A 17,074-nucleotide genomic window follows, 5' to 3' on the forward strand; every position below is an offset into this window, starting at 1 on the left:
ATGTAATCAGTAAACATAAACTAAAGATTGTATGATAGCAGAGAGTGTTCAAGAGATGGGGGCCTGCTTGTAGAGAGAGTTGATGAAGTTTCATCAGACGGGCAGAGATACTATGTGGTACAGATATGTTGACTACATTATAGCTATTACTCCAAAGGCAATGGATTTTGAGAACAAGTTAAGGCAACTTAACAGCATTCTTAAGAGCATTCAATATACAGTTGAGGAAGAAGGAAGAGGCTATTTTAAGACTCATATATGAAGCAATCACGGCTCAAATTATCCATGTACTTAAAACTGACAAAGATAATTTTATACACTATCCTCTCACAGGGATAGAACACTCAGGACTGATGATAGACTATTTCCTAAGAGTGCTGCAAAGCTGCAGTCAGGTATACCTTGAAAACAAGTCTAGTTACATTTTTGGAGTATTCGGATTAGGTCTCCGTACAGACGACAAATGAGGTATGGAACGCAGTGAGCTTCCTTTTCTTGTGAAAGTTGCCGGTACACAAATTACCCGGAGGCAAGTCATGTAACAGTGCCGAAAATCTTGGGGAGAAGTGGGGGATGTACCCTCCTAATATCAAAAATGGGGTTTTCGTCGGGCTTTTATTTTGAGTTGTAGGTAAATGCATTTTCAAGCATGTTTGTTTGTTTTATGAGAAAAGGCTGTTTTCGTACAAAAAGTAATTCTACCTCCTTATTCCCTTAATACCGCAGGCGATTAAAGTCGGCGGAAGCGGGGACAAGAATTTCCCCCCCCCCCCCCCGCTTCTTGTATTTCAATCTCAAAAAAATGGAACAGAAAAAGCGGGTAGCTCATATCTTCCTTGAAGGCTCATACTGGGATGTCTAAATGATGAGTAGAAAGGAGATATAATATGTTTGAGGAAAGAAATCTCTATGTTATGGTTCAAAGTGAAACTAATTTTAATGGTAAAGAAGACGAATGACTTGGAAATATCGTAGACTTAAGGTCAGCGGTTGGTGAGAGGGCAAGGGTTGCACTCCTGCTGAAGCAGGCGTTGTGGAAGTGTGTGACAGTATAAGGAAGTGAGCTATAGATGGATGCGGGTAATGATATAAATGTGGTGCTTATGCACCGGCCATTAGAAGAAAGGTGATGAAAGATTGGGTTTTGGAAGTAGCTGAGTGAGTGTATCAGCAGTTTTGATGCAAGTGACTGTTAGTGATGAGTGATTTAAATCCAAGGGTGAGAAAAGTGGCAGTGAGGAAATGATTTTGGGGCATGGTGAATGGAAATGGCGAACAGCTTGAGATGTGCTGAAAAAAGGATGTGAATGATAGTACCTGGTTTGGAAAGGGACAAATGCAAATATACGTGAGTAGGAAAGATGGTCATCGGCCATTATTAGATTGCATACTAACTGATAAGGGTGCAAAAGAAAGACTTTTGAAACTGCATTTGATGAGAGTGGCAACTGGTGGGATGTCTGATCACTACCTTGGCTTGGGTGAAGATTTGTAGAGGCTTTCGGTAAAAAAAGAAACTTGATTGTGAAGAGAGTGGTGAGAGAAAGTGAGCATGGAAAAGAGACCTGTGTGAAGAAATATCAAGAGACATTGAAAGTAGAATGGTAAAAGGTGACTGTAAGCGAAGCTAGGGGAGTGGTTAGGGAATGGAAGATATTCAGGGAAGCATTGCTAGCTTGTGCAAGATATACATGTGGTATCTGACATTTGCTGATGCTACAAAATAAGTATGAAAATCATATTAATAGATGCCAAAAGGCTATGATGAGACTTAAGCAATAAGTCTTTAACTTGCTTTTCAATGCAGATATGTTTCAATTCCTCCAGTATGGGAAAAATGAAGAAATCAAAAACAGCACAAAATACCAGACAGATACAGGTGAATAGTATGAAAGACCTTGGAGTAATGATGTGAAACTATTCAAGCAAAAAAAAAAAAAAGCTGTTGCCTCATGCAGAGGGATGGCTGGTTGGATCATGCAGACCATCGAGACAAAGGAAGAAAAACCAATGATGATGTTATTAAAGGTTTTAATTTTTTCACGAACTGAATATTGTTAACCTTGTACAAGGCAGACAAAATTGCACATTTAGAAAGTGTCCAGAGATCATTCACAGCCCATAGTGATGTGAGAAAAGAACTAAATTACTTGGAACAACTGAAATCTCTAAGGCCATACTCCCTGGAGTGCAGGTGGGAGAAATACATCATCTGTACCTGAAAAATTCTAGATGGTATGGTTCACAATTACATTTGTAAAGGTGGAATATGAACGAAGAGAGAGAACACATTAAATATCTGGAGCACAAGAGTCTAGCGCCTTGCATCTACCATCGTGAATAGCACGGAATTCATTGTAGAGAATTTCTAGAGTGCACTGGACATATACGTAAAAATTGTACCAGACCAATTAGGGTGTAGAGTCTATGTTGGCTTAGATCGAATAAAAACCCAATCCAGCAGCCTTGGCACAGCCCAAGCTGTGGAGGTGAAGAATACTCAAGGTATCTACATGGCATGCGTGAGGTGGGAGGTTGGCAGATTAGAAAGGGAAATGAGTGATATGATGAAGAAGTAAAGTTGTTAGTTAAAGAGGAATGAGAGATATATGGGCAATACTTACAAGGAAGGAGTGCAGATAATTGAGAGAGGTATAAGTGGTTAAAGTGAGCATAAATGAGTTGGAGTGAGTGATTATTTTCTCAATGAACTTCAGGGAGAATAAGATTTTTAAAAGGTCAGTAGTGTGTGAAAAATTAGAGAATAAATGGGAACATTGGTGAAGGGAGCATAAGGAGACATCGTAACAGGTTGTGATGAAGTGGAGAGGAGATGAAGTGAATTTTTTGAAAGACTGTTGAATGTGATTGACAGTAGGGTGGCAGATGTAGGGTACTTGGACCCGGGGTGGTATTCGAAGTGAGTCAAAGAGAATAGTTTGGTGAAGAAAGAAGAGTTAGTGAAAGTCTTATGTAAGATGAAATGTGGCAAGGTAGTTAGAGTGGATAGTATTACAGTTGAATTTGTTAAAAAAAAAAAAAATGACTAGTTGATTGGCTAGTTAAGGTTTTCAGTGTATGTATGGACCATGATGAAGTGCTTGAGTAGTGGCAGAATGCATGGAAAGTATCATTGTATAAAAACAAGGGAGGTAAAAATGAGTGTTCATGCTACTAAATATAAGCTTGCTGAGTGCACCTTGCAAGTTGTATGGGAGAGTAGTGATTGAGTGTGAAGGCATGTACAGAGGATCAGACTGGGGAGAACAGTGGTTTCACAAGTGGTATAGGATGTGTGGATTGGATGTTTGTTTACAGAATATGTGTGAGAAATACTTAAAGGAAAAAGAAAGATTTTTGTGTGGCCTTTATGGATTTGGAGAAAGCATATGCTGAAGTTGAGAGAGATGACTTTTAGAAGGTCTTAAGGATATATTGTGTGAGAGGAGAGCTTTTAGAAGCAGAGAAGTTTTTATCAAGAGTATAAGACAGGCATATGAGTGGTAAGAGAATAGAGTGAGTGGTTTCAAATCAAGGTTGGTCTGCAGCAGGGTGTGTGATGTCTCCATTTGTTTATGGATGGGGTGGTGAGGATAATGAATGTGAAAGACTTGGGAGAGAGGGGTGAGTATGCAATTCGTGAGGGATGGGAGGGCCTGGAAAGTGAGTCAGTTGTTGTTTCTTGATGATACAGCTCTGGTGGTAGATTCGAGTGAGAAACTGCAGAAGTTTGTAACTAAGTTTGGAAGTGTGTCAGAGAAGGAAGTTGAGAGTAGATGTAAATAAAAGCAAGGTTGTTAGGTTTAGTGGGGTTGAGAGGCAGGTTAGTTTAGGATGTGGGTTTGAATGGAAAAAAATTGGAGGATAAGTGCTTTAGATATCTGGGAGTGGATTTAGCAGCGGATGGAACCATGGAAGTGGAAGTGCGTCACAGGGTGGGGGAGGGAGCGAAAGTTCTGGGAGCGTTGAAAAATATGTGGAAGGCAAGAGCATTATCTTGGATAGCAAAAATGGATATGTTTGAAGGAATAGTGGTTCCAACAATATTATGTGGTTGCGAGGCATGGGCTATAGATAGGGTTGTACGTAGGAGGATGGACGTGTTGGAAATGAAATGTTTGAGGACAATATGTGGTGTGAGGTGGTTTGATCGAGTAAATAATGAAAGGGTAAGAGAGATGTGTAGTAATAAAAAGAGTGTGGTTGAGAGAGCAGAAGAGGGTGTTTTGAAATGGTTTGGTCACATGGAGACAATGAATGAGGAAAGGTTGACAAAGAGGGTATATGTGTCAGAGTTGGAGGGAACAAGGAGAAGTAGGAGACCAAATTGGAGGTGGAAGGATGGAGTGAAAAAGATTTTGAGCGATCGGGGCCTGAACATGCAGGAGGGTGAAAGGCGTGCAAGGAATTGGAAAGATGTGGTATACCAGGGTTGTCGTGCTGTCAATGGATTGAACCAGGGCATGTGAAACATCTAGGGTAAACCATAGAAAGGTCTGTAGGGCCTGAATGTGGAAAGGGAGCTGTGGTTTTAATTCACTTCATTGCATTAATCTGCTGTCCTAAGAAATACTACCATTCTTACTGGAGTGTTGAATGATGTTGAATATGATCTTACACCATATGTCTGAGCCAGATATATTTCCTTTCCCTTACTTTCTCCATTATCCTATTCATTGTTGTATACACAGTCTTTATCAACCCCTTTTTCATTTTGATTTTTTATCCTTTGTTGAAGGCCTATCCTCAGTGAAGATGTTGCCCTGGTTTAAAGCCTCCATTATATTAAAAAGTAATAATTTAGGCCTTTCCAGAGAAAATATATGCCGCAACCCATGGACTAAAAGCTGCGACACTCTTGGACTGGCAGAGCTGGGAACAATGTGCTCTCGTCATTCCTCTTGTGCCATCGTCCAGGACAATGGTCTCTCTGCTGCTTTCACCATTGCTCATGAACTTGGCCACCTGTTAGTACCTCCAGCTTACAGCTGTTGTGCTCTCTGAGTTAGTATTGTTTAAATTGCACTAAGATATTATCATTTGATTTATTAATAATTCTGACCTCAATTTTTTGACTCATGTCATTGGTAAATATTTGTCATTTTTTTCAGCCCTTTATCAATGAAAGCTGCATGCATATTTTTACTCAGTTTATTACCTTTTATTAGCAAGACGTGTAACTTGTTACTGACAGTTAATTTAAGCTTAACAATGTGTTGCCTGAATTCCGATACAGTACTCATTTTTTAGTAATATTCGCTGCTAACAGAATTGTTGTAGTTTCTCTGTCACATGTCTATAGACTGCATTTAGTCCCCATGGCATTAAAAATTTTGGATTCTTTCATAATCAGAATTTTTCATACTATTGATTTTCTCCATATATCCTTAAGTTAACGAATGACCATATTTTATTTCATCTATACATTTCGAGAACTTAACTCTCCTTGGGCTTTCATAGGTTGAACATGCCACATGACAACGATGAGAAGTGCAGCTTACTACAGGGAAATGAGAATTCCAGTCAGCGGATGAATGTGATGAGCCGCATGCTGGACCACAACACACTGCCATGGGAGTGGTCCAATTGCTCCAGGCACTATCTCACTGAGTTTCTTCAGTGAGTGAGATTGAGATTGTGACCAAGAGTATGTCAGTATGTTAAAGAAAGTGTGCTAGCTGTTTATGATTACTATTTGTGCATAATGGAAAGAGAGTTTACACTTTTCATATTCCCATCTTTTCTCTCATCCATCGATCATCACCACAGTTTTCCCATTTCCATGTTTTGGTCTAGTTACACCAAGCCCATGAATATCACTCACACACATTGTTAACCCATAACCAGTGTGTTAAACTGAATCAGTGACTTCCACACTTGTGGAAGTTTTTCTTACTTTTTCACTTTGTTTTTCTAAGTTGATAGGTCAGTTAAGACCAGTGTCTCCATTCACACATATGTTCATCCACAAAATGCAACATTTCATCTAGTCCTCATTCATTCCCATACCATCTTTATCTGATATAACCCTCTTCCTAACCAAATCTTTCACTGCATCCATTCATATCTTCCATGATCTACCTCACCTCCATGTACCATATATTGTACTATTGTGTAACTTCTTGATCAAAAACCATCTGCTATACATTCTGTATGCTCACACCATGCTAAAAGAACTTCATCCATCCACCACATATCCTTCTGACAGCTTTATTTTTTATTGTCTATTCTTTTTATACCAAATGCACTGCACAAGTTATCCTTAGCTGCTAATATTCTATTCAGCCTCACTTATGTACACTTTGGTCTTGGTAACATCCGTGCATTATCAGTGGGACAAGTACTCTTCATGCAGACCTCAAACACATTTTATTCACTTTCATTCTACCTTATGACTTTCCAGTAGAAATTTCCTTCAGGCATATTAATCCTGCTAGGTATATTTTTCTATCTGTTTTCTATATGGCATGTGACAGAGGGAGTGGAGGGTGGGGAGACAGCCCTTCGCTATCCTTTTCATGTACTCCTTTTAAGAGGACTGCATTTTTTCTTTTTTGTTGAGTCCATGACAGATATCTATTTCATAGCAACAAAAATCCATGGCCTGACTTATGTACTCTTAGAAATTTTTAAGTTCAGTGTAGCTACCATGATTATGTCTCCTCTTGAGTCTGGTTTTACCTCTGATCTTTTGACATTCTCACTTACCACAAAATCAAACTCAAGTATTACTTTATCACTTTATCCATTTGTATTTTTTGTCTTCTGTTCACAATTTCCATGCTGCTGTGTGTAATAATGAGCTCTAGTAATGATGTATCAGCTCCTCTGATTCTGGTGTGCTCAGTAACATACAGATAAGATCTGACATAAACTGTATGCACATTAGGAGCCCAGATTCTCCTCATCCATCTCTTTATAACTGAAATCTCCCATTATTGAAATTTTACATCCCAGAGAAGTACATAACTCACTTCTCCATTCACAGTCCTCATTGGTTTTCATTGCTAGTTTTTTCATTATCTTTGTTTGCATTCATATAGATTCCTTGGAGAAGTATTAGTTATCAGCACCACTATGTAAGTCTTTCATTCAGTTACTCTTCCCATTATGTAGTGTGTGAATGAGCCATACATTGATATTTCCTGAAACTGAATATTGTTCCCATTGAAAACACCAGTTCCCCGCCTCCTGTCTTGTCTTTTCCTGCTTGATGTCATGTATCCCTCTGGATGATTTATGTCAGTTCTCATCTTTTTAGTAAACTTTGTCTCCTCTCTTCCGACAGAACTAGATTTGTTTTCCCTAATTTTGTCCTTGAACTCTGTAATTACATATGTGCACTGTATTGGGAGGAGGTCCTACACTCATGACCCATGTCCCTTGAACTTTCTGTAGTATGATAAAACTCCTTAACATTAGTTTGCCGTCTCATTCACTTTTTCTTTATTCAGTTTATTCCGTTCATCCACTACTCTGCCAGAGTATTTTTAAGTATAAGATGTGTACATAGAGAATATTGGTGTGATCAAGTATAAGATTAATAAACTGCCTTTGATATACAAACCATGGTCAAAGTAATGCAAAGGAATTCATGCAGCAACAGACCATTAGGTCCTTTCAAGTCTGTAAATGAAGCTGGAAGAGATCAAATACTTACAGCTTAATGTGATTATAAGAGAAAGACACAAGTATTTCAAAGAAAATGATATTGTATTCATGTGGCTAAGGAGGTGCAGATGATGTCAACCAGGGGTTTGAGGTGATCTATTTATCTTATTTATTCTTAATCATATCAGTGACACTTCTTTTATCAATTCTGATTGGTTAATCATTCCATATAGTAACAATGCTTTTGATGAAAAAATGCTTTGTTTTATTCAGGTAAAATGTTTGTCCATGAGTGTGTATCCATCACTACAAGAGAAAGCAGATGACTCTGTCTATAAGTAGCTTGTTTGATTGAGATTATTATTTGATTTTTTAATATTTGTTGTATTGGATCACCCCTTAACATTCTCTTTTATAAGCAAAATAGATTTAAGTTGTTTAGTTATCTGTCTTTCTTGTTTCTCAGTCTAGGAATCATCATGGTTTCTCACCTCTTTACTCTCTCCATTCCATCTATCTCTTTTGTCAATTAGGATGGCCAAAACTGAACACAGTATTCAAGCTAGGGATGCACCAGTGACTTGTAAAGAGTGAGGATAATTTCCGTGGACTTAAACTCAATAGCCCTACCTATAAATCTAAGAATTTTGTTCACCCTTTCAGCTGCTTCTATGTACTGCTCACTTGACTTTAGGTCATCAGTGAATGTTACGTCCAAGCTTTTTCTTCACTTACCTTTTGTAGGGCAAGGATATACTGTAACTTGCATTTGCTTTTTCATTGCTTATAGTTAAAACTTTGCACTTATCGATGTTAAAATTCATTTGTCACCTGTGGCCATGTTTTGATGGCACATTTTTTGAAAGGAGTGCACCAGTGGAAGCTCAAGAAAAAAAAGTTAGGAAAGAATATAAGATGTGTAAGTGGGATGTTAAGAAGTTCGCAGAGAAAAGCAAAGAAAGAATTAATGAAGATTTTGTAAGAAAGTAGAGTGAAAAGTTTAGGGAGAATAAGAAATGGAATGGAGGTAAAACAGAAATGGGTGGATTTGAAATTGGAAGTGTTATCATGACAAGTAAAGAAGGAAAGTTGCTGAATCAAAAGGAGCAAGTGAAAGGAAGATGGAAAGAGTACTTCATACAACTAATGAATGTGGGAGATGGTGAGGCAGCAGTTGTTACATACATGAGTATGGAGGATGGAAGAAGAAAGATATAAGTGCAAGGTCCTACAGCAAGAAGGGAGATAAAAAGGGTGACAGTGAGGCTGAAGGTAAGAATGGCAGCTGAAATGGATGTGATTATAGCTGAAACACTGAATTATGGAAGAGAATTAAATTTTGATAGACTGGATCTATTTGATATGTAATTTAGCATGGAAACAGAAGGTTGTACTTGAGGATAGGGTGAAAGCTATTATTGTTCCTTTATTCATAGAAAAAGGTGCTAATGATGTATGTTGAAGTCATAGGGGAATAAGTCTGTTCAGTATACCTGGAAAAGTGTATGCAAGAGTGTTGACTGATAGAGTGATGGAAGTGACTGAATGCAGAATATATGAAGAGCAAGGGAGTTTCAGGAAAGGTAAATGTGTGGATCACATTTTTGTGGTGAAAATGACTGTGGAAAAGTATTTAGCGAAAGGTAAGAAGTTGTATGCAGCTTTTATAGATCTGGAGAAGGCGTATGACAGCATTAAGTGGAATGTTTTATGGGATGTGTTTAGGGTATATGGGATAGAGACATCTTTTAGAGGATGTGAAAGCATTCTATAGAATGGCAAATGCATATGTAAGAGTGGATGGATAGTTGAGTGAAAGCTTATTGGTTACTATGTGTGTGTGAGGCAGGGCTGTGTGATGTAACCATGGCTATTTATCATATATATGGATGAAGTGAAGAGATGTGAAAGCAAACCTTGGGAAAGAGGGTGTAGAGATGGGGTATGAAGTATGGTCGCTAGCAACAAGCCTATTTGCAGATAACACTGTGTTGTTTTCCGAGAGTGAAGAGGAGTTGCAGAAGGTTGTTTGTAAGTGTCTTTTATGATGTGTGTTTGCATAGGCAATTGAAGGTAAAAATGCAAGCAAAGGTAAAGTACTGATGTTTGAAAAGTAACAAAGAAAGTATATATTTTGCAAAACCCTATAAAGTGAAAGAAGAAAGTGTACTAAACTGTGTTGTAGATATGGGGGGAAGTAAGACAGGAAGAAGTGAGAGGATTTAAGTATTGAAGAGCTATCTTGGGTGAGTTTGATGATATGGAAGGAGAGACTAGGGAGAGGGCAGTACAGGGTAGAAGAGTCACTGGGTCCCTTAGTAGAATAATGAAAGGTAGAGACAAGTGTGGAAGAGAAGAAAAAATTAAAGGACAGCATAGTCCTCCCAGCCCTGACTTATACAGCCAAAACATGGACATGGAATGAGTCACTGAGGTCAAGAACCCTGGCTGTGGAAATGAGCTATTTAAGAGGAACATGTGGTATGAATAGATGGAATAAAGAAGGAAATAAGGGGGTGTATGACAGATGTGGTATGGCAGGCAACGCAAAGGAAATAAGTTTTGGAGTGGTAGAGTGGGTGAAATGTGATTCCTTGAGGTGGTTTGGGCATGTGGAAAGAGTGCAAGACAGGGAGTTTACAAAGAGTGTGTATGATAGTACAATTAAAGGGGTTAGTATGAGAGGAAGACCACCAATGACATAGGGAAATAGAGTAGAAGAGTACTGGATGGAGAGAAATGGTGGAAGAATGTATAGAATGATGTGAAAGGGGCATGTAAGGACAAGGGTAAGTGGAGACTTTTGCCATGGTTATTTACTTGATGGGAATATCTGAAGGGAATAAGCATCTGAGGTAGAGATAGATAGAGCCCAAGTCCATAATTTTTTTTGTTGATCTCCTTTTGAACTTTTGGAGCTGCAGACATTCAGTTTCTCTTGTAGATTTTTTCCTATTCAGTTTCATTTGCAAAATTTTTTATTATGAAATGCAGCCCATGTTCATTATCATTGATATATAAGAGAAAGAGAACTGGTCCCAAGACTGATCCCCATCTAACCATTCTGAGGCTTGACCATTAATTACTACTCCATGTTTATGGCCTGTCAACCAATATCCTGACCACTGAAGTACAACTCTAGCTTTGCCATATGACTTATCTTTTTTTTAGTAACCTTTGATATGGAAGTTTATCGAATGCTTTTGAAGATTTAAATGTATTACCATCTGCCATACTTTCATATATGTATTGATTAGATCATAAAAGAAATCTCACAGATTTGTTTTAAGTGTTGATCCAATAAATGGTGTACATTTATATAAAATGATGGTTTCCATATGTTTACCAAGTGCAGATAAGCTAATTAGACAGTAGTTTCTGGGCATTAATTTATTACCTTTTTCAAATATTAGTAAGCTTCCATTCCTCTGGAACTTCCCTTAGCAGTGGACTAGATTTGAGACCTGTTTTGTATCTTCATATTTAAATACAGATATAAAAGATATCTTTTCCATGACTTCATTGTCCTGAACTAAATCACTCTTCTATAATTGATAGACTAATAGACTGGGTGATGACTCTTTTGCTTCCAGCTTAATCATAAAACTTCTTTGGACCTAATTTGCTATTTTCAGCTCTATATGCTTTATACTAATGTTTACTTTGATGTACAAGTCTTTTAGTTTCTCTGCACAAATTTACATAATTTGCTCTGTTGTGTTGGTTTTTAGCATCTGTAGGTCCTTTATTCACTGGTTTCTTAAACAATAGAGAATTTGTATCATCATTCCAACATTTTGTTTTGCTTGCTAAAGAGACATTCTACTGCGCATGGGCACAGATGTTTCCTCCACTAATTTAAGTTTTGCTGTAGCTTTTTCATGTTACATCCATATCATTTTCATTCACAATACCATCCCAGCTATTCCTGTCAAGAACTATGCAAAGACTATTAAGATTTACCAGTCTTTTTTTCAACTTATGTCGACCAGCACTACAGGCAATGTTGAAAATAACGTAGAAGTAATTTGTCATTGATCACTAATCCCAAACATTTCTCCAGCTTCAAAATCATCAACGAGATCCCCATTTACAACATGAACTGAATGTAATGTGATCTCATTGCAAGTAGGTTTCTAAATTGATTGTATTAGAGTACTGCAAAGCATATTTAGGTATAGGCCACACATGTAGTTACTGGAATAGAATTCTTCCCATTAGACAACATTGTGTTATAAGCTTCCACTAAGAATGAATTGTGGTTAATTGAAATTTCTGCTAACTGTCTGTGGTGTCTGTGCTGGGGGCCTGTAAACTAACTTTTCTGTTGCTTTCTTATGAAGTTTATCTGATTTCTACAAAAATGATATCTTTTATCATTAGCCTCAACATTTTTTATCACATGATCAAGATGAGATTTAACAGAGCAAGACACCCAATAATTGCATATTAGGTGGGAAAATCCCAACTTTTAATTTCTAAGATTCCAAAATCCCAGTGATATCATCCTTCTATTCCAGCACAGTTGTCTCCACCTCTAGAAACTTGTTACATATATTTTGTGCATTAACTTAATGTATTGATACATGACTGGAAGTACTTTCATTAGTAATTGTGTCCAGCACTGACAACAGGGATCCTGACAACATGAACTTGATCAGTAATGTCAATTTGACCTGTCATGCCCAGTTCAGTACCTACTTTGTTCCATGCTTCTACCTGGGAATTGACCTCAAGTTGTCCTATTCTTACTTTTTTCCTACCTGCTTCATTTCCATCAGGCATTAGCTGACCCCTCACTGTCTTCTTACATACCTCTTCATGTGATCTAATGTATTGCCTGGAAAATGACATCAAGCTGCTGCATTCTGCCTTTTTCCATACCTACCTCATTCCCAGTTGGTGCCAGCTAACCCATCCTGCCATGTACCCCCACCAGCACACCCCCCTACCACCTGGGAACTGCTGGCAAGGTGTTCTGTTCTGCAGTGTTTCATACCCTCCTTTTTCCTTACCTTGGTCAGGTAAGTACTTCATATATAGGGTAAATAATATATAGAATGTACTGACACTGATGATGATACAGAGGAGGTCCTGTATGCATCCAAGTACAAGATGTATGATTTGTATGGTGCTCAGTAACACTTAAGTTGCATTAGACAAGTTACAAGAGGCAAGTTATAGCTTACAGCATAGAAAATTTTGAGTATACATAATTAAGGTAACATCTTGAAGAGGAGCATCAACAGTGAAATGTTTACAAGGTTTTCACTACCTCAGGATGTGGTGTCAACTACATAAACCATGTGTGGAATGTTTAGCCATACTTCATTAGTTTCTTGTCCATCCTCGACAGAGGGGGCCATGGTCAGTGTCTTGAGGATGAACCATGGACTAATAAGCTGATTGAAGAGACCACTGAGTTTACGCTGGCTGGGGAACTCTTCAATGCCAGTAAGCAGTGTCAGTATGTGTTTGGCATGAATTCCCGGATTTGTCCATATATGGTGAGTTTTTAGGAGGTAATGTATTCTTAATCATGTTCCTATAACAGCATATGAAGTTCTAATTAGTGGCAAATAAAAAGCATTACATTGGTTGATAGTATAACATTGCATGAACTAGTATTATTTTGACATAGGTGATATTGAAAGATAAAATAAATAAATTAGGTTCATGAAGATCACTGATAATTGAGCTAATAAAACTAAAGATTTAGATTGCAAGTGTAAAAGCATTACATTTCAGAAGAATTTTTATCAGTTCAAATATAAGAATGGCAAGTTAGCTTAGAATATTTACTGATAGTGTTTGTTAGTTTCTTGTTTTTGGGTTTTAGTATCATTTGACATTTGAGATATTTCATGACAATTACTGATCAATGAATACTTTTTGAATATCTGATAGTCACTTGATAGATATTAGTAAAATGATACTGTTATGATGATGAAAAAGCAACTTGAGGATCACTTGGCATTCGTGCCCCAAATGACATGTCATGGTTATGGTGTTTCAGCCAACATGTAAGCGACTGTGGTGCACCACTTCCCTAGATGAGAAAGAAGGTTGCCGGACACAACACATGCCTTGGGCAGATGGCACCACCTGTAATCCAGGTAGTTGGTGCTTACGGGGCAAGTGTGTGCCCAAAGATAAAACAATCATGAAGAAAGTGCATGGTAACTGGGGTGAATGGTTAGAGTAAGTTTTCCTTGATATTTGTCCCATGTACATAGCATATGATCATAGTGCAATACCAAGATTATTATGCACTGTAAAACTTTGATAATTGAATACTAGAAAAGAATGGTAATGCAAGTTCCATTGCTTTACATATGTAAGAGTTAAAGTATCGTTAGTTTTGCCCATATGAGTACCAAATGTTTGCCTCCTAATTTCAGGAACAAGTAGATTTTTTTTAAAGCCCCTTAGGAGAAATTTCAAATGTCTTTAACATGGATAGCAAGAATTTCTGTGCAACTAGGATATCCTTCAAAACCAGAAAAGACTTTTTTGAACGAGACAGTAGCCTTGTAAGCAAATGTTTGTTCAACTGAAAGATTACCAATATCATTCTTAGAAAGACAGATGTGATTTATTTTTCCAGTACCACCATATTCAGGATCAAAACCATTCATTTTTGCATTGAAGGCTATACATCAATGATGCCTTAAGAAGCCTACATACATGCTTGAGACCTTTAGCTGGGTATCCAGGGAGAATCTCTTTCCCAGTGTGGAATACTTGTAACCATTTTTTCTCTTCTGGGACTTTAGGTTTAACATGTAGAGCTATTTTTTTTTCTATTTTCAAATGTACATCATCGGATTTCATGTGTATTGGTTTCAAGTTAAAACAGATTTGGGATTCATTAAAATGGTCAGATTATCACTTTTAACAAACTTGGTGAAAAGTCTAGTATAATATCTAAAAAATAGTTCAAATTACTTTTAAAAGAATTTCCATCCTCTACCTCATATAGAAAACTTTCTAACCTTAGGGTTAAACTGAAGCATAGTACAGCAGTATATTACTATGTATATGCAATTCAGAGAGAGAGTATTGCACTTGTTGGGCCTCATTGCTTTAACTTTATTTACAGTCATTTAATTTTTTTTCATTCACTGTATTTTCACTTCCTGTAACCCTCATATCCACTACATTGCACAAGATATGTTTTCTCATTTTCTTCTGGTCAACTTTCATGCCTTCCATCATGCTATGTCCTCTTGTTCTGGAGTTGTCTTTGGTGTCTAAGACTTTGTTTTCACTGACATCATTTTAGGAAGTTAGTGATGACCATCATTTCTTCTCTTATCCATCTTTCTTTTGATGTGGTCAGAGCAAGGGCTTATCTTCTTTCTTCAGAAATCATTTCACTCATTTCTAGCACAATCCTAACTGCTTTCTACTGGAGTTTCTCAAAAAGTTTTGTTTGTTTTTGCAAGCAACAAATACACACTCTTGAAGGATATTTCAAATCGGTTTGAATATACATAGTGAATATCTTTTAAAACATCTCACCCTCCGTGTACTTGAAGGCAGTTTTGATAGTGATCAAAACATAGGTTGCATCTCTTGCAATCCCCTTCAAGGTGTTTTTGATGAAAAGTTTCACTGATGCATTCCTGTGTTCTTTTTTTGTCTATCACTGTAATATTTTTTGTTGCCTGCCAGTACAAAAAATTATTTTAACTTTCCATCCCTTTATGCAAAACCTAATGATAACTTGATTAAAATGCTAAAAATATCAAATCCTGTCAAATTTCAATGTGATTCAGGTGGAGTGCATGTTCTCGTACTTGTGGTGTAGGAGTGCGGAGTTCTGCAAGACTTTGTAACTCCCCTAAGCCTCTTTATGGTGGACAGTACTGCATAGGTGAGCGGATGCGATATGAGTCCTGCATCATGAAGGCATGCCCACCTAATGCCATTGACTTCAGAACACAGCAGTGTCAGGTGTACAACAACAAAAATTTTGGCCTTTCTGATATCCCTGAAGATGTTATATGGATTCCAAAATATGCTGGAAGTAAGTTCTTTCTTCCTTTTAATGTATTCCACTCCTGAAGTAATATATCAGACACTACAAAAGTAACAACAAGAATAATTTTGAGACAAGAAAATATCACTAGAGTATATGATTGTATCTATTATCCACCTTTTATAATGTAACATGAGACAGAGTAAGATAGATGGGACCATTTTTTTAACAGTTTCACGAGAAGATAGTTGCCAGCTGTTCTGCCAAGTGTATAATAAAACCAGGACATCGTACTTCAAACTACGAGATAAAGTTGAGGATGGTACTCCTTGTGGTCCTGGAACTTATGACATCTGTGTCAGTGGGAAATGTCACATGGCTGGCTGTGACTATGTCCTCAACTCCACAGCAAAAGCTGGTGAGATCGCATCCCACATTTCAGTTCTATAGATTTTTAGAATCTCACTCTTGATGACGGTGAAAATCATAATAACGATTGTGACAATGATGATAATGAGAGATCTTTCTTAGCATTGTTACCTGCATAATTTCTCTGATTCCCAATACAAGTATCCAATCACAATTGCTTTCCTGCCTATTCAACTTTTTACATAACTTCATTCCATCCAGACTTTTATGCCTGCCCTTCTCCCATGGTTAATCCCATAATTCCATCACTCTCCTTCATTAATTTTTTGGATTAACTACCTCGATATTTTTATTACCTCATGACCTCACTGCTTCTATGACTTTTCTTTACTGGATTTTGTTTAACCTCCTGTAACTACACTGATCTCAATTCATATGGTTATTCTCATTCTTCACATCTCCATTACTCTCTATCATAGTACTACTTACCATAGTTTCACTACACAGTGTCTATATCGCTTGCATGACCTAACACAATTATGTAATTGTTACTATTTTCAAAGCCCCTCTTATTGCCCCTGATTTATTCTTTATTGTGACCATTACCATAACATCAAGCATGATTTTTATAACCTCAAAGGTGCCATATCTTCAACCTTTTTCATTTTTGTCTCCCACAGACTTTGTAATTACTTCTTGATAATCAGTTATTGATACAAAATGGGAAGAGCTCTTCTCATGAGGTCCAGTCTCATGAAATTTCTTTGCTATTAAGTAGCCTTTTAAAACTTTGTTAACTGCCAGCATTCACTCTCATGGGTTATTTTACTCCAGCCATCCACCTCTATATTATTAAACTAATTCTTGACATCCTATCTAAGTGGATTTATGTCCAGCTTTTTTCATGACCTCTAGTTATTCTAGTGCTGTGCCTCCTTAAGAATGGTTAACTGTCAGTATCATTGAGCTGATTTAGAGATGTTCCATAAATGCAATATTCCTGAAACATAATCATACTAACAAATTTTTGCTGTCTTTAGAATTCTGCTACATCTTTGATTTTATTACCCTCATTCCTTCATGGCTTTCCATGACACCATAACTATTTAT

General features: G+C 37.3%; 1 protein-coding gene across 1 annotated transcript in view; it reads left to right on the plus strand.

The window, feature by feature from the left end:
- Window positions 1-17,074, plus strand: part of AdamTS-A (ADAM metallopeptidase with thrombospondin type 1 motif A) — a 733,635-nt gene that overhangs the window by 536,513 nt on the left and 180,048 nt on the right. The window contains exons 7-12 of the mRNA XM_071671786.1: window positions 4,815-4,967; window positions 5,461-5,619; window positions 12,968-13,118; window positions 13,628-13,812; window positions 15,393-15,643; window positions 15,828-16,013. Of these exons, the coding sequence (XP_071527887.1) occupies window positions 4,815-4,967; window positions 5,461-5,619; window positions 12,968-13,118; window positions 13,628-13,812; window positions 15,393-15,643; window positions 15,828-16,013 (1,085 nt within the window). The remainder of the gene's footprint in view (window positions 1-4,814; window positions 4,968-5,460; window positions 5,620-12,967; window positions 13,119-13,627; window positions 13,813-15,392; window positions 15,644-15,827; window positions 16,014-17,074) is intronic.

Source organism: Panulirus ornatus, chromosome 17 (genome assembly GCF_036320965.1).
Source record: "Panulirus ornatus isolate Po-2019 chromosome 17, ASM3632096v1, whole genome shotgun sequence".
NCBI classification, from domain to species: domain Eukaryota; kingdom Metazoa; phylum Arthropoda; class Malacostraca; order Decapoda; family Palinuridae; genus Panulirus; species Panulirus ornatus.